This window comes from Pseudonaja textilis, chromosome 1, assembly GCF_049901715.1.
Source record: "Pseudonaja textilis isolate UNSWEBS1 chromosome 1, rPseTex1.2, whole genome shotgun sequence".
Classification (NCBI taxonomy): Eukaryota; Metazoa; Chordata; class Lepidosauria; order Squamata; family Elapidae; genus Pseudonaja; species Pseudonaja textilis.
Window position 1 is genome coordinate 54,885,803 of NC_141990.1, and position 26,767 is coordinate 54,912,569.

The window sequence follows — 26,767 nt, forward strand, 5'->3', positions numbered from 1 at the left end:
TCTAATTCTGAAAACTCTAAGAAGGATTCATAGAAAAATTCAGAAGAGAATAATGAAGATGATATAGGGATAGAAATTAAGAAACTAGGTTAACTAAATCCTGAGAAGAATGAAGCAGGATATGATAGCATTCTTTAAAATAGTTGAATATATGTCAAAACAAAATAATTGTTCTTCATCCAGCTTCCAAGTATAAGAAAATGGATTTATGAATTTGAGATGCAAGAAGGCAGATTCCAATTGAATGCTAAAGGGAAAATGAGAGCAATTCAAAAATAGAACTAATTTGCAGAAGTGAAGTCTCAATTGCTCAGTGTATTAAAATGGAAACTAGACAGCCATCTTTCACAGATGATTCAATTTGCATTTCTCTATTAAGTTGGGTATTGGTTTTGAAAGCATAAATGGCCCCTTCCACTTCCAACATTCCCAGCCACTATGCCTAACAACCAATCTAGTTACGGGAAATATTTATGAATATACTGATATATGCACATTAAAAAATATAGGACACAAAAACTCTAAGTAATTAATTTCTAATTTGCTATCCCTAATGATTCAGTCTCTGTTGAAAATACAATTGTGTTTTTTTTCTAACATGAAACTTTAAACTTAATCTTTGAACTGAAATACTTAATGGACACTTTTGGATTGATCTTCAATGGAAACCCCAGAATTAGAATACTAACTCAGATCTAATATTAATATTAGAATACTAATAATAAAGCCTCACACTTTGGATTTTATACAAAAATATGTAAGATATGATATACATTCAACATTTAAGCTTTTAACTGTAGTTCACAAAGAAATATGTCTGTAGATCTCTAGAATCTAGGAATATAATCAAAAGATCTCTGGAATCTCACAAAAAAATCCACTCTTCTTAAAAAAAACATATTTCAATCCAGAAATGCATTAAAAAAGAAAAAGAAAAAGCATGTAAAACTTATATTTCCCAATTCATTCCCACTTTACCTCATCTACAGCAAATATATCATCTTCAAGAAACTACAATTTCTGTAACTTGCCTAGGTAATAGAAAACAAAAACAGATTCATGTTGTATTCTTACCAGGGAAAGAATGATTCATTTTACTTGAAGTATCTGTGAGAGATTCTAGTGATCCTGTTAACCTGCAAATGAAATCGTGTATTTTTTTTCTCACTCAAAATAACAAAAGAAAAATAAAAGCAGTGTAATTCTTCCTTTATTCTACCACTGGTAAACATCCTTCAGCATATAGCAACATACTACAGACTGAATTTTCTGAAATCAGAATACAATCTTCCTGAGACTTACCACCATAATTGAGCCCAATTTTTTTGTTGTTAAGTGAGACATTTGTCAAGTTAGTTTTGCCCCATTTTCTTGCCTTTCTTATCACAGCTGTTAAGTGAATCACTGCAAATGATAAGTTGGTAAGCCAGTTAATAAGTGAATCTGGCTTCCCCATTGACTTTCTTTGTCAGAAAGCTGCAAAAGGTGATGACATGACCTTGGGACACAGCAACGGTCATAAATAGGAACCAGCTGCCAAGCATCTGAATTTTGATCACATGATCCTGGGGGTGCTGCAAAGGTTGTAACTGTGAAAAATGATCATAAATCACATTTTTCAGTACCGTTGTAATTTTGAACGGTCACTAAACAAACTGTTGTAAGTCAAGGACTATCTATAATGCCCTGAAGATGGATTTGCCCTAAGTACTCATAATCCTGAATCAAGATCCTTTTACTAGTTGAAAAAAACTGATTGAACACAATCAAGAATGAAGTGCTGGGACGTCACTGAGAAAAACTGGTAATGGAAGGCTCAACTGGAAATGGTCTTTAGAAGAGATAAATAATTTTCCCCATGATTCACACTATCCCCATTCTTCTCATTCCCCAGATGCAAGAGGGACAGAATAAATATCTATTAAAGCTCCCTAATGAATAAAGCATTTCAGGGATCAAATACTCTGCAGCAGCATGTGCAGCAGCAGCAAAGTATGTATCCTGTAAATCAGCTTTTAGGAGCCCTGTATCAGAATTCTGTTTTTCACCTCTTGTAGTTAAGTAGCTATGAATCCCCAAACAGCAACTACAGCTAGGAAAATCTCAATTCCAAGATGTGGAAAATATGTAACTCAGACACAAAATTTCTGACACTAGTAGAAGATAATCATGGATCCGATCCAACTTCTTGTCTAGCTAACAGCCAACACAAACTTTTTTAATTGGTGCATCTTTATTCTCTTTTTTTCTCTGTAAAGAATCTACTGTTTCTGCTGAATCCATGTCATTCTTTTATTCCATCTGTGTCAGTGTTAATTTCAATTTTCCACTGTATGTTCACCAAGATACTCCTCAACCTAACCGTGTTTTAGCCTCATTTACCACTATTTCCCCTTATTTTCCCACCATGATATTTTCTTTTCTACTCTCCATGCCACCTCAAAGTCTTTCACATTCACAACACTGAGTACTGTCTGCTAGGCTACATCATAATGTAGTTAATAGTAACCAAAGTGCCATCAAAGTGTTGTCAGCTCTGAATGCCCACATAGATAGACCTGTTTCCAACCTGGCCCTTCAAGCATCCCCATCAATCATTTCAGTCTGCTTTATATGGCACTAGAAGTTAAAGGAAGATTTCAGAAATCTTTCTTTCAATTATGAGATTTCATAAACTAACATCAGGTGCAACTACTTTTATTTTAAAAACTGAAAATACAACTCAACTCTATTGATTATCTCATATTAATCTTGAAGATTTATTAGTTTCTTTGGCCAAGCTTGTATCAGAACAGGGGTAATCAAAATTTGATAGAAGAGAATATTGCACTGATATTACCTAGTTTGGTAATGAAACCTCTGCAACACCAAGCTCAGAAAGCACCAAGGACCTACAGCTTGGCAAGAGTGACACTGACCTAGGCTTCTTTCCAACCAGAAAAGGTTGAATGAAAGTAATACAATAAAAATAGTTGATGCTGCAACCACAGTTTTTGACACTTACTTTTGTACTCTAGATGGTGGTGCAAAAACACCATATCTGGGGGGGCATCTGAAGTACTGTATGCCTGCAACTGAGCCATCATTCTTGCCACGAGGTTTATCCAGTTCTATGCCATACCAAAGCCCTGCAACAAAAAATACAATTTTTTTCAAGCAGGGTATTATTTTTCAACTGATAAAAAGAGTTTCATTTGAAAAGAAATGTGCCTCACATCTTGAATCTGCAGAACTAAGGGAGGGGAAAAGCTGTTTCAAATAAATAAATCAGCTTCAGTAAACTATCAAGACAATAGTGTTCCCTCAAAATTTGTTTCAGCTTGTATTTTAAGCATTTGACTCCATTACATATACAAAAAAGCTGATGGAATAAGGAGAGGAGAGTATAATATCAATTGCTAAACATTGTAATTCAACCTAGGGAAGAACAATAAAGCTTTAAAATCAGAGTCTTCAATTTAGAGGAACAATCAGTGCTTCAGAGGCAATAGTGGCATCTGTAAGTTTATCAGTAAGTATGCATTTAAGTAAGTTTTAGGAAACTGTACTTTAAATTCTCTCAGCTAAAGTAAAATACAATCTTTTGAAAAAAGAGAAGACATGCTCAATTATTGTTGTTGACTAGCAACTTGACTTCTTCAGCCTTTTTGTAAAACTCAGAAGAGTCATTTTTTTTCTATTAATTTTTCCAACATGCAACCAATCAGGTGAAAGCATAATGTCTCTAGGTGTTCTGTTATCTACTCTGGTAAAGTAGATAGAGAATAGACTCTGATAACGAACAGACTCTTTACCCTATCTACACTTTCAATATGCTCTTTCATCTATTAAAAAGATAGAAGTCAATTTGTTTATTCATTCATCTCTTCCTTGTTTGTAACCAAATAGCAGTTTATGTAGAATATAAAACAAGTGAAAATCTCCAAGGCCTAATTAAAATCCCAAGAAGAACTATCCAAAACAACATAAAAAAGATAACAATAAATAGCTAACCAAGCTAAGAGTCAGAATTCCAGATGACAAAACCATTTATCAACCATGATGACTGATAGCATTTTAACTTAACATTACATGGGATTTTTCAAAATAAAATAAGCAGGGAGCTAAATGTTCTGCTACCTATAAAACCAGTAATTTACACTCAACACAAAATTAAAATGATTTTTTAACTTACTAGACAAGATGCCTATCACTAAAATACTGCATACAAAGTACCTTATTAGTATATATAGTTTGGCCAATAGGATGTTACTTTTTTTTCAAGAGGTTCAGGACTTTTCAGCAAGACAATCTTGCTGAATATTGTATATTCCAGAAATATACAAATTAAGTTACTTCAGTGTACAATGTGCATGAAAAACTATTTTTGAAAGATTTAAAAATTAGAACATTAAACCATTTTATTCAGTTAGGTTCTGTCCCATGTATCTCTACGTGTCTCATCCTGATATATTTCTGGACACAATTTAAATGCTCAGAAAAATTCCTTCATTATTTCCAATAAGAAAACAAAAGTTGATTCTACTCTAATGTATTTGTAGCAGAATATTTTCTTCAGAAGTTACCCATTAATAATTTATTTAGGTAGTAGCTTACTTTATACCACAATTAGCTGATTAATAAACTAAATTTTACAATTGATGTTTAGTGTAATTGCTACTGGTTTTTTACTGTAAATCTATTATTTTATTAACTGTAAATATTTAATTGATATTGTATATTGTTTCTTATGGAAATCACATTACATACTTTAATGGCAAATGAAAGGCAAACATGTGATAAACAGTAAAGTTACCTGGCGCAAACTTGGTTGTCCCATAAAATCTAACTATTCCAGTTCTTTGTCCCACCAGTACTTTTTCTCCAATCTGAATTTCTCCTTCATCAAATATTTTTTTCTTTCCAGATAGAAAAATATTATCTCCTTCTGTGTTCATTGGGTTCACAAAATGCAAGAGATATACAAATTACATAAAATAAGAAAATACCTATGAACTCATTATTCACATATAGGCTCATCACAGTCAATTATGTTCAGAATTAAACAGAATTACAGTATAAGATCTAATGTATTATATCTGTATGATTTTTAAATTTAGAAAAGACAATTACCTACAAATATAAGAAATTAAGATTGGTACTATACAAGAGACTTTCAAATATGTGAAATCTAAACAATTTCAGAGACCACAATTGGAGCATTCTCTGATACTGGGAGAACATAAGAAAATTTGGGGAAATTGCTTTTTTTCCTATTAAGTATAAACTAGATAAATGAAGTTTACACAGAATTTGCATAAGGTCCATAGCTGGGCTAGTAGTGTGAGGTCAACTGCACTTACCAAATATTCTCTTGCCACTTCATTCACACTTCCAGGAACAAAAAAAAATCACTTGGAAGATCTCAAGCATTACAGATTTTAACAGCTGCTTTAGATATGAAAACTTGCCATATCTCTATCATTATAATGGTTTATTACAACAAATAATTAAGCAGAAATTATACCAGCCATAGATTTGGATGAATTTGGGTGGTCTTTCAAGTTTTCCTTCTTCTTCTTACTTGCAGAATTACATTTCTTGGGACAATTCAGCTTGCTGTCTAATGATATAGTTGATGATGAAGAGCTACTGGAACCAAGGTAATTTGCTAAAAATAATAAAGCAAAGTTATTCAGTTAGAAAACACATAAACACATGAAAGAAATGTCAATTTGTCACATTTTTCATTCCTTGTGAGCATAAAATTAACTGATCATGATGGACACCACTTAGTTTTTCAAGTCTATGTTACTACTATGTAATACTTGTTAAGCCTAGAGCATAAATGTAAAAATAATACAGCCTTAAGTAATAAAAAATCTCGGTTCTTTGCTTTTGATAGCTAGTCTATTAAATCTTTGATGAGAAACAGGGGGAATGACATTTTGTAGATGAATTATGAAGTGCATGGACTAGTGCCTACAGCATGCTGTTATGCACCGTATTAATATTAAAATTCTGTCTATAAAGTAAGATTGGAAGGTAAATCACTTTCATTTCAATTTGTGAAATGTTGATGTACAAGCTCCTTATCAAGATTTATGTGTATCTGTCTCTTCTTTTTATAACTTCCCCTTCTGGCGTTTTTCACCTGACACTAAGGATTTTTATGATTAGGCCTGAGGTAATTCATCCATAGACCTGGAGATAATGCAAGTTTTTCTTTTAGTTACAAACAGAATATGGGCTTTAAAATGTACAAGTATCAAATATGGAAAACATCACAAAGAGCTTTCAAGTAGCTGCAGCTCCTTGTAGCTTGTACCCTTGCAGTATTTACTTTTAAATCGCAATCTATATGAAATTAGAACTTTGAACTAGTATTTTGCCAAACATCCTGAGATCTTCAGCAAGGTTCACAATCTTTACAAGAAAATGCCCTATTTCATGAACAATGTAGAACATGATGAAATAAAAGTGCAATAAAAGGGATGGAGCATTTCCAACAACAGAGAGCTCAAATCACCAAGTATTTTACCAGTCGCATCCCATTCCATTCCATTAGGCCTTAATAAGTGCTGCTGTCTTGGTGTTAAAAAGGTATATTATAAGGATAATTTCAGAAACATTAAAATAATGAAATATGGAGAGCCTGAAAGTGTAACCCTTTTTGTCTCCCAATGAGGAAGAAATCTGACAGAGCTATAAAGTTTAGCACTCCATCAGTGATGGCAAAAGTGTATATGTTAACTATGTAAAACTCACGTTTCCTCCTTTTTAAAATATTCAGTTCATTTCTCTGTAGGGTTTAATTTATTCCCCTGTTTGCTTTAACATAGTGAATTTATTCAGATTTATTTATATTTTATCAATGTATCTATTTTGTTGCATTTCACTGCATAAGTTTTATGGATTGCCTTGAGATCCATAGCATACACTTATTTATGAACACTGTGACTACTTATAATTATCTGTGCACTTAGGAATATTATTTATACTGTCAAATAATAATCTTATTCACAGCTTCATTGATCTCCTTTCCTCCTACACTTTTCTGAGGCAAAACTAAAGTATTCCATTTTGAAAACCATTGCTTCTCTTTTGCACTGCCTTGGGAATAAGGTCAGTAAAGTTACTGCCCTCGCATGAAGATAGCAATTGCTGCTGCGGGTGAGTGAAGCAGCTGTAATCTGCAGCAAGCTCTCTGGTAAGAGGCCAGTGCAGTCTTAGCCCAGTATTTGAATCACAGAATGAGAAGAATGGGCAAAGGCTCCTAGACATGACTTGCAGCCTCTCAGCCAAAGTATCAGAAGGTAGACTCAGGACTAAGCAGTAGGCAACCTGTTCTTCCTTGAAACATTACATTCATCTCTGCCCATGTGCAGACAGCCCACATCCAGCTCCACTTCCATCATCACCTCCCATCTTTCCTCTCCCTGTGGGCAAATAGAGCAGCAACCATGTAGTTCAACCAATGAAACTATGCGTGCTCTTCCCAGCTTCTGGGGGAGTTTGGATTAATAGCACCTACGTAATTTAGAAAGTATAGCTTAACAAGGATTAAGGAACTACCCAGAGTGGAGGACTCTCTAAACCCATTGGCCACTTTTCCAGCACATCTTTGCTAGGAGCTTAACAATGGGAAAAATGAAATTTGGTCTTCTACAAAGTCAATACTTCCTTCACCTAATAAGCTAAAAATAAATTAGCTTTGCTTTGGCTCTTCTCTCTACAGCTAAACAGAAATAGGCACAGAAGCATAAAGCTCAGCAGCTGGTTGGGACAAGATAACCCTCCAGTGGACCAACTAAGATCCAACACGTTACTGACCTCTGAACACTCTTCCTCCACATGCATTGGAATCTATTTGATGCAAAAGCAGTTTATGACTGAAATAACGATGAATTATTATTCTCTGTTTTACCTCATTAGGTTTCAAGCCAAGCACTCCTATATATAAATAAGTGTCACTGAAAAAGAATTATATATCCTGGCATAAGCAAACAAGATTTTCACGGTATGGAGAACTTTATCTAAAATTAGTAATACAGTATCATTATAGATTTCCCTCATCCAGACCAAATATGACAGCCAAAAATATCCGGAAGACACATTACCTTGTTTACCTGACACAGTTTTCTTTACTTCTTCACTGCCTACAAATGTGGAATTGGAAGTACCATCTTTTCTTGATAAACCTGTAAGTCAAACCAAACCTATGAAGCCACCATAGTCTAAATAACACATCCAAACATCTTTGTATATATAACAATTAAACATGTAAACAGATATTTATACAAATCCTCTATTTTCCTCTAATGTATAATGGAATATTGGAAGTAAGTAAACTCATCTATAAGTGCATGAAGGCCTTTCTTGCATTTCACAAGCCAATAAAAATCAATATTTTATCAACATGCCTTCTTCAATTTTCAGTTGAAGAGATCTCAGAGATACAGTAGCGACTGGACCAGGGTTTGCCAACCTTTTGGACCTCAGGGACCACCAAAATCATAATTTTATATACAGGGGATCACTAACCAGTTCTGTGGGTGTGGCATAATTTGTGATTGTGGCTTAGTGGTCATGTAACTGGCTGGGCATGGCTTGTATGTAAGTATTATAAATATTTATATAAATATTGCTCTTAAAAAAGAGCAACTTTTACCCCAAAGCAGACAAAGCCGGCAGGCAGATTGAGTTGCTCACATAATCACAGATTCGTTCAGAGATCTATCTTTCTGCCATCAGCTAGCTCAGTCTGTCACATAAAATTTGCTTGCAAGCAAACCCATAAAATTTGAGCAAATTAACTCACACACCATATATGTAAATTTTGAATTTTTTTATTTCAAAAAGAGCAACTTTTACTCCAAAGCAGGCAGGCAGATTGAGTTGCTCACAGAATCACAGATTCACATAGAGATCTGTGTTTCTGCCATCGGCTAGCTCAGTATGCACTGCTTTAGTCCTAAGGAAGATTTGGCTCATCTAAGGATTAGCTAGAAAGCAGGAAATCCAACGATTTCCTGCTTTCTAGCTAATTTAAATCTCCTGGCACAGCAGAACAGCTGATGGTCAGAAAAAGGAAAAGTAGCAATTTAGCAGGCAAGTTTGTCAGGTAAAGAGTGAGTGGGCGGGGAGAGTTCCAGTGGGTCACGTGGGTGGCGCAGCCTTGTGTTCCTGTGCAGCCTGGATTAATTGCTTGGGGGGGTGTTCTGGGGGTGACATTTCTCTGCAGATCACCAAAATTTTCTCACCAACCACCAGTAGGCTGCGGCCTACCAGTTGGTGACCGCTGAACTAGACAATCCATGACCCTTGGGTAAACATTTCAGAGATACTGCCTTACCAGATTCCTCAATGCCTTCACAAATGGCAGAGCTTCTAATACACTTGAAAAGTTCTTAAAACTTCAAATAGATATTCAGAAAAATATCTGCCTTGAAAATAGCTCATGTTGATCTGTATAGCTCAGTCAAATATCAGGAGTTGATCACATGAGATTTTTAAAGATACTTTTATTATATTACGTTTTATAAAATTCACCAAATTTCAATTGTATGAGAGTCATGTCCTAGATTTCTGTGAGTTACTGGTTTGAGGTACCTTGGTCCAAAAACTGTTGTGATATGACTATATTGCCCAGTTAAAAGTTATGGGAACAAGTGTTTTAGTAGTACATAAACAGATGGGTCTGCTTTTAAATAAACTATGGAGCTTTTAAGCAAAGCTCTTTTACATTATATCAGTTGTAAGCTGTCATTTGTATAAGCTAGCACAAAACACATTTAAAATACCCAAGCCTATTTTTAAACAGGAATGTAAAAGCATTGTACAATATAATCAATTATTTGCCAAAAGAATATTGTCTAAAGTATACAACCTTCCATGCAAACAAAATAACAATGCTTAGCAATATTTCATTGCTCTAAAAATATTTCACCTCTAAAAATGTACATAATTGAATATTAAAAACATGCTTTAAATTTTTAAAAGAAAATGAAAATTCCTAAAAGAAATTCAGGAAAAAGAATCCAGAATACAAAGAAAAGATCAGAGAACTTGTCCAGTGTATTGAGCACATATTTTGCATGAAAAGTTTTGAGCTTTAGGGTTGGGAAAGACTCTAATCTAAATCCTAAGACAGTTACAGATAGGTAATGTCTGTTAAATATGCCAAGAAAGCAAAATAATTACAATGGGAGAAAACACACATTAGTCCTGAATTTCAATGCATGTTGAATTTGTTCCTAATTAATCTTTGCCAACCTAACATTATAATACCTTTTATTGCTTAAGTCTCTGAAAAACAAAGGCTACTTACAAACCATGAATTTTGATTTTAGTCTGTAAATTGTTATACTTCCTGAAGCGTTCTTTTACTTCAAAATAAAATGTCCACATGCTTACCAGAATTCACTTTAGAGGTTATGTGGGTTACATCAATTTTCTTGGATCTGATTATAGGCAAAGGTCGTGAAGAAGCAGTTTTTGTACCTTTTTTGTGTCCAGAAATTTTACTTATTTTAGAGAGTGGTGCAAAGATACCTAGAAGAAAAGATACATGATAAGGTACAATCCTTTTTTTAAAAAGAGGTTTGCACAGTACATTTAAAGAAATTATAAGGTTTCATGTGTAAAGAAAACTTGAAAGCAATATAAGGCAAGAGCCAATCAAATAAAACATTGTCAGTCTTTGATTTATGACCGCAACTTAGATTGGAATTTCCATCTCTAAACAATATGGTAGTAAAGCAAGATAACATATGACTCCATCACTTAGCAAGGAAATCCCAACACTCCTCGTTACCGTTGTTAAACAAACTCCAGTGGTTCTTAGCAGAGGACCTACCTCAAGCCAAGCCATTCTGGACTTGGTTCCTTCCAGTCACGTGCCTCAATAAGATAAGAGACTGCCTCCAACTCTCCTCACTTGCCTATATCCACCCCACCACATCTCTGCTCTTCTGGCTGCCCCGTACCCTGCCTAGTGGGATGGCAAGCAGCTCCAGAAATACACAGCTCTGGGGCTGCTTGCCATGTGGTAGTTCTGGGCTGCAGCTTCCCCATCCCGGCCCAACAGTATGGTGCCAAGATGAAACACCTAGGAAGCTCCAGCAAGCATTCATTCAACCAGCTACCTTCTCTCCCAGTTTCCCAAACCAACCTTTCATATTTTGCATTCAGCTGTTGTGAGGCTGGGAGCCACATGTAGGAAGTGTGAGCCAATCCTAAACCAAAGCCTGGTGCCTTCCCATTGGAGGAAACCACTTGCAGCCTTCCCCATTGACTGGCATTCTAATTTGCACTGCACTGCAGGACTGGGTTGGGGTGGGGGGATATTTAGGAAGCATTTGCGGGAGAAGCTGGAGCAGCTGGGGTGGCATGGTGATTGCAGGTCTGAAAAGAGACAGCAAAGGAAGCAAGGCGCTTATACTCTAGCTGCAGCTGGGAGCAAAAAGTGAAAGGTTGGTGTGGGGAACTGGGACAGAAGGTTTCTGGGCAAACAAATATTTGCTAGCGGACTGTTGCGCCAGTTGCTGGTGATTGCTGGAAGCGGTTACAACCGGTGCAACCGGTGCAACCGGTGAATTGGTGCAGCTCAGGGGATTCTTGCATCCACAGACCCACAGAGCCCCAAGAAGCCCCTGAGCCACACCAGTTCTAGAGCTGCTTGCCACTTCCCAAGGCAGAATGTAGGCAAATACAATAATTTATTAAATATCAATTTTAGCTAACCTACATAAATTCAGGTATATCACAGGTAATCAAAGTACATAACAGTATTGGAAAGAGGAATAAGAAATATCAGTCTGAATTACAACACTGGCATGCAAAGTAAGAAAATATCAATAACTATTTAAGTGCTTAGTTGGATAATTTTCAATGATAGACTCAAATAGTATTAGAGAAATTTTAAAAAATGGCTTAATATGAGAGAAATATGAAGAAGTTTAAAAATTAAAAACAATACCATGTTTTGGAGCACACTTGAAGTACTGTACTTTTCCAACAGTACCATTATTTTTGCCATCAGGTTCATCCAATTCTATACCAGCCCACTGCCCACTTGCAAATTCTGTCATGCCACAAAATCGTAATATGCCAATCTGGAAAAAAAAATATTTCAACTAAGTTGAAAGTTGAAGTGACAACAGCTGAAAGTGATAACAGAATATTATATTAAAAAATTGAAACATAGAATGTGTTATTCTCAATAGTTCTTCACTCCAACACAGGAACTGAAGGCTTATATATGAGCTCTTCCACACATCATGCTGATAGATTTCCTTTTGAACAGGAGAAACTTCTTGAAAGGAAGTGTGGTATGACAATAAAACCATCACCGGAGGGATGGTAGGGTATTTTATTTTATTTTATTATTTTTGGCAGTTCTTAAGCAGAGACTAGAAAATATTATGGGATTCTTTTATTTTTTTGTCTTTTATATTTTATGCCTCACATTTTATACATCTATATTGTTTTATTCTATTACAGCTCTAAGAACAAGAGCCTCTTCTCATATTCTCTTGTTTTACTTTTCTAATTTGGGATTTAGAAAAGGACAAGTGCGCTTCCATATTTTCTTCCTTCTTGTCCCTCTGTTCTTTAATTTCCTTTTCTGCTTTTTTCACTGTTATTCCAAGGCATGCTCACCAAGATGTTCCTTCTGGCTTTATTTCTATTCCTTCCACCCCCTGCTTGCATTATCCTCTTGATTTTAAAGCTTACCTACATCCATTATGTTTAAAGCTTGTGTCAAAATGCGGTAAAGAGAAAAAGAAGTGTAACAAGGCAAAAGAGTTGTTTCTGTGCTACTCTTCTCTCAATTCCAAAATTTAAAATGAAAGCGCCATTTATTTTCCTTTGGCCTGTCTGCAAGTGCTCCTAACTTTCTTAAGAAAAGCCTTCAAGTGGGAATCTCTCCGTGCTCCATTTCCTTCAACCAGCAGCTATTCCAAGAGCAACTTTCATTTTAAAGCCCAAGTGAATACAGTTTCATCCTCCTGAAGGCTGTGCAGTAATTACTAGGCTGTTGAAGGGCTCTGAAACAGCAAGTGAAGTATCTTTTCCAGGCCCAAAGCAGGTGGTCGATTGACTTCTGCAGAACTGACAGTGCAATGTGCAGAAAGCCTCTTTGAGGTTAAATGCCACTTTTATTTTCTCCTCTGCTGCCTAGTTTTATGAATCTGAGATAGTCTTCACCTAATGCCATAGAAGGGAGGAGGACCCCAACTAAGAGCTATTATGGGTCCAGGGAAGTGTAGCTCTTGGAATTAACAAACAAAGAAAGGAACCGAACACCTGATTTTTTTTACAGAGATGCTGGTTCTTCCCATTCAGACAAGTATGGTAACCATACTGCCTCATCCCCTGGCCTGCAGTGCAGGTACAATTCTTAAATGGTGGATCAGTGAATAAGATTTATCTCATTGGTTATTTGCTTATGAGGTTCCATTTGGTTTGTACCATTTTAACTTGGATCAGAGAGCTGCCGTGCACATATGTGGGAAAGTCTTAGTCCTTATTGCAGCTCCAAAACAGATCAGAGATGAGAAGAGGGAGCAATTAAAGGATAAAGAAATATTCTTCTTGTTTTAGACTTGCTGCCTATGCAGAGCCAATCTAGAATATTTGACTGAATATTGTGCACTAAGAATAGTACAGGATTTGTGTCACAGAACCATCTCCTTTCTACTCAGCACTCTCCCCAACTGACAGAGATGGTTTTGGTTTTGGACTTGGTCCCAAGGCCTTCCAGAATAACAGTTCTAGAGGAATTCATTATCCAGGACAGCCATGATTGCAGTTCCTCAAGATTTTGCGATAGCCATAATGAACACGGTTCTGCCCAACTTATCATTGTTTAACCCAGGTAATAGATGCTTAGATCTATTGAACAGAACAATGGTCTGAACCAGGGGAATTTAAATCTGTTCTTTGTCATGGTGAGAACATTTCTAATTTATACTTGCAATAACTTCCTCTCTGAAGAACTGAAGTACTAATTAGAATTGTCCAAACTGAAAAATAATGGTTTATGATGGATTCTACAAAAGGGTAGAATAGTGATAGATGCTCTTTTTAAAACCTTAGTTAACCCTTTGCTTAACATGACTTGGGTAGTTCACATGATCACTTCTGGATATCCTCTACCATTATGCAGCACCCCATTTAGGCTTATTACATATTCCAGCTGAAGACTATAAAAGAAGACAACTAAAACACAGATGGCAGAAAATTAATATTGATCCATTTAATGGCAATGATGATGAAGCAATTTCTTCTCCACCACTACTAAGTCCTCTCAATGATGTCCATTAAAGTCTTTCCAAATGATTCAGTCTTCTGGAATCTGGTTCAGAACAAGCTAATATCTGTTTAGACACTTTGAGGAGAAAAAAATGTATTTGCCATAATATCTAACTATGAACTAGAGGCGCAAGTATCCTCAGTGGAACACAATTTCTTCTTACTTTATATTGCGTACCCATTACAAACCCGTTCGGACAGAGCTTGCTACCTCAATCCACATCCTGTAATTTGTTGGTTTGATTATCTGAATGCATTCATACACGAAACTATCCTTGAAGACAGTTCAGAAACTTCAGTTAATTACTACAGTGAGAGTACTGACTGGATTTAAGTATAATGAACATAGTATACAATCATTGTATACAATCTTTACTGGCTCTCAAATTCATTTTTAATTCTAGAAAGCTCTTCACTTAGAAAAGCCTTTCAGAGCTTGCAATTACAGTAATTGAAATAATGTCTCTTCCAGCTTGTGTCCTATTTATATCTTAATTATCATATTTATATAGACAGAAATTCAGGATATAGGCAGACTAAATAAATAAATACAGAGGGTTGTAAGTGGGACTTATGAACTGGCTTTTTCAGTGGTTCTTCCCCAACTCTGGGCTAACTTCCCTAGGCATGGAGCCAACAATATTGTCTTCTCAGCAAGCAAGAAATATGTTTTTACTCTCCCACATTTTAATTAATTGTTTTAATATTAAACAGGTATAACAAATGCAAACACTTTGCTGTGCTGTTTTTAATTCCTAGTGTTTATATCATCATGCATTTTATTATTATGTTTTTGTGCAGATAAAGTTAAACTCTTCCAGTTTTATGATTCTATAACTCAATACATACAATATCTAAAAATATTATACACATGCACACATCTCAAACTATATTGATAAACATCATCAATTCATTGGAAGAACACAAACAATTGACCATGCCAACACTCACTATACTTGTGAATTTATTGACGCCTGGTATTCTACTAAAGGAGCAATTAACAAGCATATTCATCTAGATCCAGCATATGAATATGTAAGAAACCACACCGTTTGAACAACCATTCAACAAGAGAACCAATCAGCTGCTCAGAATTTAAATATAGCTCTAAATGAACAACCAATCCCATGACCAACTGACCACATTGGTCAGTTTATTTATAAGAAAGAAGAATAAGACAAGAAACCTACTGATGATGTTACCTTGTCTGATAACGAAACTTTCAGAAACTAAATTGAAACAAGCTTAGAGAGCAAACCATTGCCAAAATAATTTTTTATGTTTGAAGCAAAATTCTCAAAATGCTAAATTTGGCTCAGCATATTTATACGAAATTTTAACACACAAACTATTAATTTCAAATTATTTGTTGGTCACTAAATACAATTGCATTACTATCAAACATGCTAAATTATAATATAACATTTAACCAAAACTTCCTATTATATTATTTATTCAAAAAATTGAAGTTTTAAATCAGTTCTGCTTAAAAATTTAGCTTGTTTCAAAACTTTTATTGGAACCATTGTGCTTTGCATGTTACATTTTACATTAAAACTAAGAATTTGCTTTGAGCAGTGTCTAGAAATAACAACTAGGGTAGCTATCAGATATCTAATCTTCTAACACATCAGAAATGTGACAGTTCTATGAAGTTCCAGATACTGAATTTCTGTTCAAAGTTGTTTGCTTTCCAAAATATATTTGCATCAATTCTTTTTAAAGGTAACGAAGCACAATTTATATTTCATTAAAAGTTAAAATTAATAAAATACTGTGGAAGCAACATATGGATCGATAAAACTTTGCAACATGCATTTTAAAGTGCAAAGTATAGCACAGTTTTATGAAACTTGCAATCAACCTGGTACCATGTTTGCTACTTTACGACAGAGAACACGTGCATATTATTCAGGTGGGCAGGGATGATATAATTTTTACATAGTGTATCCAAGTAAGCCAGTTACAGATCTCCTTTAAAAACATTAAATTTTACTAGCTGATGTGACAGAGCTACCAGGAGAATCATTTAGCTCATTGTGATTAACAGCCCAACATATAAATCCAGAAACATTTTCAATCCAGTTAATTTTTCTTTCACAATTTGCTTATTAACCATACCTTCTGTCCTGCAATGACAACTCGATCTCCCAGTTTTAGACCAAGGGATTCAAGCGGGTCTTTTCCAGTGACATTATCATAATTTGGAAGCATTATATTGGAAAGGTCGCAAACCAGAGGTACTGCATCTATAAGCATCTGTTTGATTTCTTTAGCGCTAGCTGCTGCATCAGCCATTTCCAATGGCATATCTACTGGATCAGGAACCACATCAGCAGGTGTCTGCCCTTTGTCATTCTGTGGAACAATAATCACCAAAACAAGGGAGTAAATTCACACACAGTATTGATCCAAATCAAAACAGAGCTATTAATACATTAACACCTATTATATAACTAAATATGCCATCATCATCATCAAACACAACTAATCCTAAACTTACATTGCCAGGGTAAACAAATTTCAAATAATTTACAAAAAGATCTAAAAATAAACTGAAGTACAAATATAATTTACATATATTTTCCTGTGCATTTTTGATGTTTCCAATATAAAACTAAACTGCATTTTTAAACAATCATTGTAATTCAGATTCAGCCAGATAAAACAAATATTTGACAAAATCAACATCTCACCCTAAAAGCAGGGTTAGCACCATTTTCCAATAGACACTTTACAGCTCCAGTACATAAATTGAAGGCAGCAATATGCAAGGCAGTTCCAAAATCAAAGTCACTGCAAGTGGCATCAACATCTACAATTAAGAACCAATATCCTTAATGACATACTATGAGCAAATACAATTACTAAGACAACATTAGATATAGCCAATAAAATTTCAAATTCAAGTCAGAGAGGTCAAACAGTCAGTCACCCACTAAACAAACGCAAAAATATTTTTAATTTATTAAATGTATATGCAACTACTGCTTTCCAAATTGACTTTTTAGCAATAAGAGAAATAATATCAATTAGCTTGAATACAATTCATGTGACAGATTAATAAATAGCAACTTAAAGGCTGTCTGAAAACATTGGGACCAGAGAAGCTGGGATATGAGAATTCAACATCAGCAATAATAATAAGTGAGAGCAAAAAAAGTATGAGCAAAAAGCATTCCTCCTCAAAGTGTCAGATCAGTTGTGATCTCCAGGAAACTAGGCAGAAGTACTTTGAAATCTTTCTCCAGTTGTCTCTTTGTGCATATTTATGTTTCATGTTCACATTGGTCACTACACACAAAAGTGTTATCCAAGCATGCATATGCTGATGGTTTAAATTCATCATTTTTTAAAAAGGCAGATACAAATTCTTTCCTGATTGTTTGAACAATTTAACTCTGGAAATTAAACATAAAGTATCAAAAGGAAGCTCTCAGTTACACAAGTATCCTCTCTATTTAAAGATAGAATGAACAAGAATAAAGAGGAGCAAAGCTAGCTGAATACCTCATGGGTAAAACTAAACATACATTTGAAACAACTGAAAGAAGGCAATATTTAGAGAAAATCTGCACAATGCAGCAATGAATTATAATTATTAAATTTCTAATACAATAGATAGCTCCCTTCCATTGGTTGTGTTTTGGTAGAGCCTAGATTTCCATTTGTGATGGATGAATTTGGATTCCTGTATAGAGTAGGAAATTGAATTGATCCTGTGATTTATTCAATTTATTGTCTGATGTGTTAGTTTTTCAGCTTCTTCACACTTATTCCCTGGCCTAATTAAACGTAACGTGAGAAAAGGGCCAATAAATAATTTTCAGGCATTAAATAGTTCTCAGGCATTTTTAAGGATCAATTGTTCCTCTGCTTTTAGAAAAATAGCAATGGGAAGGGAAAATAGGACTTCCTTCCTTCAAAGGTTCTGCTAAAATTTCCCCTTCAATGGAACAAGATGCAGCAAACCTTTTAGCATCAGAGAAAACACTACCTGTTACTGGAAGCCTACACGGCTGTCAACTTTATGTAACAACCGTGTTGTTGCGAAGTGCTGACATTGGTTAAGAACTTGCTTAAAGTCATCCTCTATGAACCAATGCTCCCTTCTAGGGAAACATGAAGGCTTTACAAAAAAATAAATTAATATTTTCAAACATCATGAACCTGGGCTCACAAGGAATATACTCTTTCATCTGACTACCATCATATAACTTATTCACACTCTCTGCCTCTTATAATATAGCTAATCTTATGCTGTCATCTCATATGTTTGAGAAGACAGAAAGAAATTCTAATGATTTACTGGAGAAGTGAAGAGCTTACTCCTTATCATCCACATCAATAAAAACATGTGCTAAAAGAAACTGGTAATATAAATCTTTGCACTATTAAAAAGAAGAACCTGTGCTAGAAATTCTGAGAAATTTTGAAGGAGAAAAATACATTTGGGAACAAAAGAAAGAGAAATCAAAAAGCAGAAAGGAGTAAACAGTTCCATCTGTTCTAATTCAGCTTCAAGCTAAAACCCAAAGTAAAAAATTATGAATACATTAAATTTTTATAACATTAAGTGATGAAAAAAAATTGACATGAAACTTCATAAGATGATCAGAAAGCAGTCATTAATTCCTATTTTCCACAAACTCAATATCATTATGAAAATAAAAGGGGTGGGGAGGATAAGACATAACTATATCTGTATGATTGAGCTACTTAAAGAAAATGTTTTAAAGAACTAAATAAAATGAATATATGTGATATCAGTATGTTCTACATCACCTGTCTATGACAACTCCATAGACATAAGCATAAAAAGAGCCACCATGAGGAAGGGGAGATCAGTTGTCATGTGTTATTAAGAAAACAAAGATGAATATAATTTTCAAAACAATAATATATTACACATAATAATTAAATCCATCTCAAATTCTCTCTGAAGAATCTACCTCAAAGGAAGGCCACATATTATCTTTCATCTTTTTTAACTGAATGTTCAGAGCCATAATTTCCAAAATAAATACCTTTTAACCCAGTTGCTTTGTTAATGATTGACCTCATAACCTACAATGCAATATATATATATAAAAAACACAATTTTTTTTTGAGTATATGGCAATTCAAAGTTTCCACTAAAATAGTGGCAATTGATATGGAATTTTAGGAACTAACAGAATAAACAGAAATTCAAAACTTCAATATGGAAAATGTGTATGCAATTTATACGTACTGATACACACACACACACACACACACACACACACACACTTTTCTAATATTTCTTTCCATACTTATTTTAAGATATACTGTATATCTTAGAGCTAAATTATTTCACTTTCAAGAGATCATTATAGATATTTAGTAATAGTATGTTCAGGTAGACACAATGATGGTAAATATCAGTGATCAGCGATGTGGCTGTATATTTAAACACTGTAGGAGCAAAACATTTCCCTTTCCCTTTCTACACCCTCCAATTGCCAGTAATAGTATAGACACGTGATAACAAACCTATAGCACATGTGCCCAAAGTGGCATGCGAAGCCATGTCGCCTGGCACGCATGGCCTTGCCTGTTTGTCTTCCGGGTTTCTGGTGAGCATGCGTGTGCAACGATCAGCTGTCCTTCGCCCATGTGCCAGTGCTGATAACCGGTGTGCACACGCATGATAGCCAGCTGATTGTTGGGAGCGCATGTGCACCAGAACCCAGAAGTTCGGCTTTTCCGGAGCATGGCTCTGATGAACGCGTGTACACACGACATTTCCTCATCACCTTTTTGGCACTCGGTGCCGAAAAGGTTCGCCGTCACTGGTATAGACGGAAACCAGGGAAGGAAGGAAGGAAGGAAGGAAGGAAGGAAGGAAGGAAGGAAGGAAGGAAGGAAGGAAGGAAGGAAGGAAGGAAGGCAAACAGAGAGATAGAGATAATTAATAAATACTGCAGCTAAAATGAGTAATTCATTGATGTGTGATAATTTGGAGATTTTAGCAACATTGTTATCACATTACAATATGCATCTTTGTCCAAGTTTTTAAATTGTCCTCATATTCAGGGCAACATCAGTTTGGATATAGTCTTACTGGCAAGGGAAAGGAACATTTTATTTATTGATATTACATCTGACAAGATTTACCTTTTGGTTTTGCATTTTTCAAAAGAATAGTAATGAGTTCTGGAACATCAAAATAGGAAGCATAGTGCAGAGCATTCATATTAGTCCAGCGACTCCTCAAACTGATATCTGCACCCAACTCAATAAGTTGAGAGGCAAATTTTTCTGCTGTTTTCACATCCCCTGCAAAGCAAATAGTTTGAAAACATAGCTTATATGTACTTTAGTGGGTTCTTGGTAGATTTTCACAACATACTAGATAACAGAAGACTATGTCAAAAACTGGCAAGTTTCCATATAGCCAGTCCTTACAAGATGTTTCCTTACCAGAGTTTGAAGATTAGTCAGACTATAACTACATCAACAATGAAGAAAAAACTCAGTAAAGTTTCCTAGTACTTTATATATAGCCTTTTTCTCTGGATGTCCAGGGCAATAGCTTTCTTGATTCTAAATATCTATAGCCAATGACTTGAATTAATGACAACTGCTATCTCAACACATCTGGAAAGATTCAAATTGGGGAAATTTGTTCTACAGATTCATATGCAGCAAAAAAGATGCTTGAGTTTTGTCTTATTTTCTGTAGAAAAATATATTTTATGGTATGCCATGCAATTTTCTATGTCTCGATTTGAATTACATTGTCTTGTTTCTGTTTTAGGACAGCAGAAATACTGCAGGATCCATTGCATCTCATACAATAGGAACAGAAGTTCAAGTAAGAACAGCTCCTTCCTTGCACAGATGCTGGAGTAACAGTTGTGGTGGTGGTGGTGGTGATGATAACTTAAACATCACATGTTACTATTCTAGATCATGATAGAGAGCTAATGGATAAGTAACCAATGGTAGAGAGAGTCCCATAATCAATCCAGCAATGCTAAAAGACATCTGACCAAAATATTAGTGAAATTATACCTATGCTAGGACTTCAGTGGAATGCTACTGTTGATTTCTACATAGCAATTAGGACTAAAACTATTTAATTCAACTGTTAAATTATGTTACATTTTTATCTGTACCACGTACTAACATGTAATTCTATTATTTCCTAGGATTTTCAAATGATAAAATATAAAGTTTCTGTCAATTTCCACCCCATTAATTTAAAATTGCTGCTGTATAGGAGGTTACATGGCTACAGAACAATGGGAAAATAGAAAAGGTAGTATGATTCCATTTAGAAAGTTTGGAGAGAAAGGGCAGCGTACAAAGTCTGTGATTACATATAGTAAATATAGCCACTTCATGAATTTTAAAATGCTATTTGATGTATCAGAACCTAATTTATCATCTATACAAAGCCTTATAGGAACTGATGTTGTGATGTTACCAAGGCGCATCACTTTGGCCAGTGGGAGGGAGGGTTCAGAAATTCAGTAAATGATTTTTGGGGTGCTCAGGAAGATATGTGGCTTTTGAACAGAATTTGCTGAAGGTGGGAAAACTGCTGCAGAAGATCCAAATTATTCAAATTGGTAGAATTTTGAACACAGAGGGAGGTGGAATTTCTAATATATTAGAATATTACAGATAGATGATTTGAAGAGGAATGACACTTCATTCCTCTCTATAATGGCATAAGCAATATACCTGGATAAAGTTTGGAAAAACAGTTACTATTCTTGCTGGAAAAACTAGCCACAGAAAATTTCCAATTCATTTTCTTACCAATTCCATGAGCTCCTGACTTGCAAGTATAGTGCAAAAGAGTCATGTCAGTCAAGCCATCTCTATCATTCACGTTACAGCCTCTCTTAATGATCTGTTTTTTTGAAAAAAAATATCATTTATGGTTCTGATGCAGCAACTCCTATTTCCTGGAAGGTAAAATATATATCACTCTCATAGTGATACCTAGTAACAAATTATTTTTGTTGCCAAAGGGATTAGCTGATACATTTCACAGCAATGATGACATAAATATCTGGGTTCATGTGATTACCACTTTGCATTTCATCAGTTCACTTAGTACTATAGAATTACTTAAATTAAAAAAACTTGCCAAAATCATGTAAACCCCAAAAGATATATAGTTCTTAATGCATTTTTAATGAAGGATTCTGCTCTTAGCAGATCATGAAAAGTTCTAATTAATAAGGATGCAGATGTAAAGACATATTTGGTAACATTGAACTGTAAACAAAAATTAAACAAATATTTCCATATATTAAATGAGGGCATAACATAAATATTTATAGATAAATCCAGGAAATCAATAAATATCTCACCTCATTTCCTATTATATCAATATTTTGCTGAACTTGGGGAACCCACTGTCTTAAGATAGCAAATAATTCAGACACAGATGTTTTGGGATTGAAAAGAATTTCCTGGCATGCTGCATCATTTGGATCAAAAAAAGAGAACTCTACAGGAATGAAAAAATGAAAGAAAAAATTAGTTGATAAAAATATTCAGAAAGATTTTAAAAACACTTTTAGTCAATACAACTTAACAAACCTTCACCACCTAGTGCCCTGAAGATGCTAGCTAAAGATACAGTGTTCAAATGTAAAACATCTGGACAATCTACAATTGGAAAACATTTTACTATGTAATCAATAAGGGATTCTCTAATTTGATGATACTGAATATTCCACATAGGATATTTTTTTTACAATTTTTATGATGTCTTATTATTTATTTAAATGTGGCAGTCTCAGGGTACTACTCTTTCATATTTTGCTATAGAAAATCTTCCTTCTTAACCCAGAAAATCTATTAAGGAAAAACATGTTTTACTTGACAAGATAGAGATGGCACTTAAAGTGGATATACAATAGACAAGCTATGGGAATGACATGAAAAAGAAAAGAAATGGGTTGATATTTAAAAATCAAAAAGGAAATAAAATAATAAACCATGATTTGGATAATTCTTTTATACTGGATTTACAAAAAAGCTTGTTAAAACTTTGAACAATCTCATCAGAAGGGAAAAAGAAAAAATGAAAAGAAAGCAAATTCTATGGCATTTCAATGGATTAAAGATTAAGATTGTCAAAATTAAAAGCAAGGAATATAAACTTGGTTTATTTGACCAAGGTTAAAATAAAATAATTTATTATTTCTGGTAATGCTGCAGGTCCCATCCCCGAGAGAAATTTACCTGCTGGGACCCAGAAGAAGGGCCTTCCCCGTGGTGGCTCCCTCTCTGGAACATCATTTCCCCAGAGATTAGCATGCCCCCCACTCTAATACTCTTCCAGAAGGCGCTGAAGACTTGGTTCTGCCAATGGGCCTGGGGATCCCAGAGCAGGATGGAGCCCATTACATGGCTTGTGTGATCTGCTGTTGCCAGGGCAGGGGCTGGGGGTGATTTTATTATATTAAAATTTTTATTATATTAAAATTTTATTATATTTTACTATATTAATTTGATTCTTTTTATTAGTTTTATTGTTTTAAATGTGCTTTTATATTCTGTAAGCTGCCTTGAGTCGCCATGGATGAATAGGCGCCAATTAGTGAGCTGTGGTGGCTCAGTGGTTAGAGTGCAGTACTGCAGGTTACTTCTGCTGACTGTTTGCCAGCAGTTCAAGTCCCACCGGCTCAAGGTTGACTCAGCCTTCCATCCTTCCAAGGTTGGTAAAATGAGGACCCAGATTGTTGGGGGCAATATTCTAACTCTGTAAATCGCTTAGTGAGGACTGTAAAAGCACTGTAAAGTGGTATATAATTCTAAGTGCTATTGCTAATATAAATTAAATAAATAAATAAATACTTAATGAACATTCTACTGACATTAGGGCTATGATATTTTATGGACTTCTCTATAGATAAGACATCGGATATTGGATCAAGACATCATTGGTTGTAAATTAGGAGGGAGTGAAGAGTTACAAAAACAGATTATATTTATATATTTATTATGATGAAGATTGGAAGTCATTTCTTTATATATGGCTTTTTTCTTTCATTGCTATATTTTTATTTTTAATTTTTATTTTCTATGTTTTTTCTTCTCCTTTGCACCATTTACTTTCTATTTTACTTTTAGTTTGCATTAGATTCTTCCATTGTAATTAAAATTCTTACTACAAATTATATATACACAAAAACCATTTAGGATATACCATTTAGTTTTATATTCAAAAATATCACTAGATTTTTATTGAGATTCAAATAAAACCCTAAAGAATCATCAGTGTTTGCAGAGAATGGAGTGGAATTCTTTAGGTGGTGACTTACACTTCAGATTGCAAAAAAGAAAAATAAGTTATTGTGCAATAGGAAAACACTTTTGATTAAATTACTATTGTGAAAAGTTTCCCCCTAAAGAGGATGAATGTGAGGGAGGAAGAACAATAACTGTACAATATCTGAAGTAGGTTGAATGACTCTGTTCAAACAATTTTAACTATGCAGAAAGAAAAATAGGAAAAGAGATTTTAGGAGAGCATTTTACATTTCTTCACTCTTGGATTCAACAGCAAGCATTTCTTTTTTCATTTTTAAAGATGAATCTATTAATGGGAAGCATCGATGGATCTGGCTGTCTTGGCACTCTATATATTAAGCCCATAAATATTGAAATAAAGATTGCAATAACAGAGTCAAAGTCCCATTTCTGCAGATTGAGTGCTATATCAATTTTAAAATAAATAAAATGTCCCTGAAATGACCAATTAGCTAAACCAGTACTGAATGGTTTTAAACATCTGAATCTCTAATACTTTTAAAATAGACTATTAATACTGGAATCATTTAGAGCACTGAGAAAAAATATTAGACCATGTTTAGTCCTCTCTGACAACAAAAGAATTCTGTGTTGTTTTGGAAACCAAAGAACCTCATATAAAAGAGGCAAGCTCATCAGTTAGACAAGAAGGGTAATTGGTTTTTTTAAAAATACAACATGAAGCTATTTCAGAATTAGTTATGGACTGCATTTGAACTTAAAAAAACCAAACTGGGTTCTGGAAAATACTTTATCAGAACTGTAACAATTGTTTCCCAGAACGAAGAGGTATGTCATTTTAAATCTATCTTTTAACAGAAGGACAGATAAAAGCATCCTCTGAAATTTACTCTACACTTATTTGGTACCCTGTTACAGATAACAAGTTATTAGTTCTTACCACTTTACCTTCTGCTATTGTTCAGATACTAATTATATGGCTAATTATATAAAATAAACCTGAATTGTAGTGCCAATTTTTGTAAAATCTTTTATAATAAAAATTGACTGATCATATGCCCACTGGATGGAAATTTAAACACATGGAGCTTAAAAGCATGCATACAAGACGTATAAGATTTTTTTAAGTGGGAGTAGGTAACTGTCATTAATTAAAGAACAATTACTTTGATAAAGATTGTGGCTGAAATATATGTGCAATTTCTTTTAATAAAATTAGAGATATTGGCATAATATATTTTCAGAACAAGCAAAACCTGTAGTAGGTGTACATGTACCCTATTGTTGATAAAGCTTATATTTGAAATCATTTATTTAATAAACATACAGAGATCAGGATGGGCAAATTATTTGCTTTCTTTGTGGATGTTGGCATTCAATACAATTTATACTTAATTTTATCACAGGAATTTTTTCCATCACCTTCTATATCTTGTCTATGCCTCATATTTTAAGGGATGCCTAATCTTCATGTTATCCTCTCTAAACAGAGACAGGAAATAAGGTTGTGATTTGGCACCTTCCCTTTTTAATTAGTCAATGAACTAATTATCTGTTTCACGTTTACTCTGTGCAGATAATAACAATTTTACTTTACATTTATTTTATTTCATTTATCCAAAGTCTTAAAAACCAGTTTAATAGCCAAAATTGAGAGAAATCTTATTCTAGAGACTACTGTTAATAGAAAAGAGCTGTCTAACCTCAAGCTGTTAGACATAGAGACCAAAACATGCAGCTTAGAAATTTTCAAATTCGAAATTTTATTTTAAAAATGTAGCTTCTCTAAGTCATATGTCTCCCAATGTGAACAAGTGTAGACAAAACCAGACTTCATACAGACAATCAGATAAGCATTTTTACAGAAATTTATCCTCCTGGAGTAAAATCAAGATAGCTTTCTGTTTAACTAAGTTAAAACAGAAACCATGAGCGCATACCTTGTTGCATTACAAAAACTGGTAAATGTTGTTGCCATTTGCTTCAGTGCCAAGAAATATTCAAAAGCTTTTTATCCATTTTATTGTTGTAATTCTAACCTGTCAGAAGGTCATCTGCATTGTCTATTTGATCTTTTGAGTAAGTTAATAATCAGAAGCAAGTGCAACATAGTCTGAAGCTGTGCATAAACTGGTCTTCACTAAAACTATATTTTAGTCACTCTTATTGTTAAGATTATTGAAGAAGCGGCTACAATTCATTTTGT

General features: G+C 34.4%; 1 protein-coding gene across 8 annotated transcripts in view; it reads right to left on the minus strand.

The window, feature by feature from the left end:
- CLIP4 (CAP-Gly domain containing linker protein family member 4) overlaps nt 1-26,767 on the minus strand; it is a 37,689-nt gene that overhangs the window by 4,829 nt on the left and 6,093 nt on the right. For 6 of the 8 annotated variants that reach the window (XM_087934769.1, XM_026695627.2, XM_087934754.1 and 3 more), the window contains exons 3-14: nt 22,650-22,789; nt 22,090-22,183; nt 20,437-20,598; nt 16,995-17,113; nt 16,420-16,656; nt 11,960-12,095; nt 10,396-10,533; nt 8,100-8,180; nt 5,507-5,650; nt 4,796-4,927; nt 3,005-3,128; nt 1,075-1,136 (exon numbers count right to left, since the gene is read on the minus strand). In XM_087934769.1, the coding sequence (XP_087790895.1) occupies nt 1,075-1,136; nt 3,005-3,128; nt 4,796-4,927; nt 5,507-5,650; nt 8,100-8,180; nt 10,396-10,533; nt 11,960-12,095; nt 16,420-16,656; nt 16,995-17,113; nt 20,437-20,598; nt 22,090-22,183; nt 22,650-22,789 (1,569 nt within the window). The remainder of the gene's footprint in view (nt 1-1,074; nt 1,137-3,004; nt 3,129-4,795; nt 4,928-5,506; nt 5,651-8,099; nt 8,181-10,395; nt 10,534-11,959; nt 12,096-16,419; nt 16,657-16,994; nt 17,114-20,436; nt 20,599-22,089; nt 22,184-22,649; nt 22,790-26,767) is intronic. The other 2 variants (XM_026695628.2, XM_087934772.1) reach the window with 2 other exon arrangements.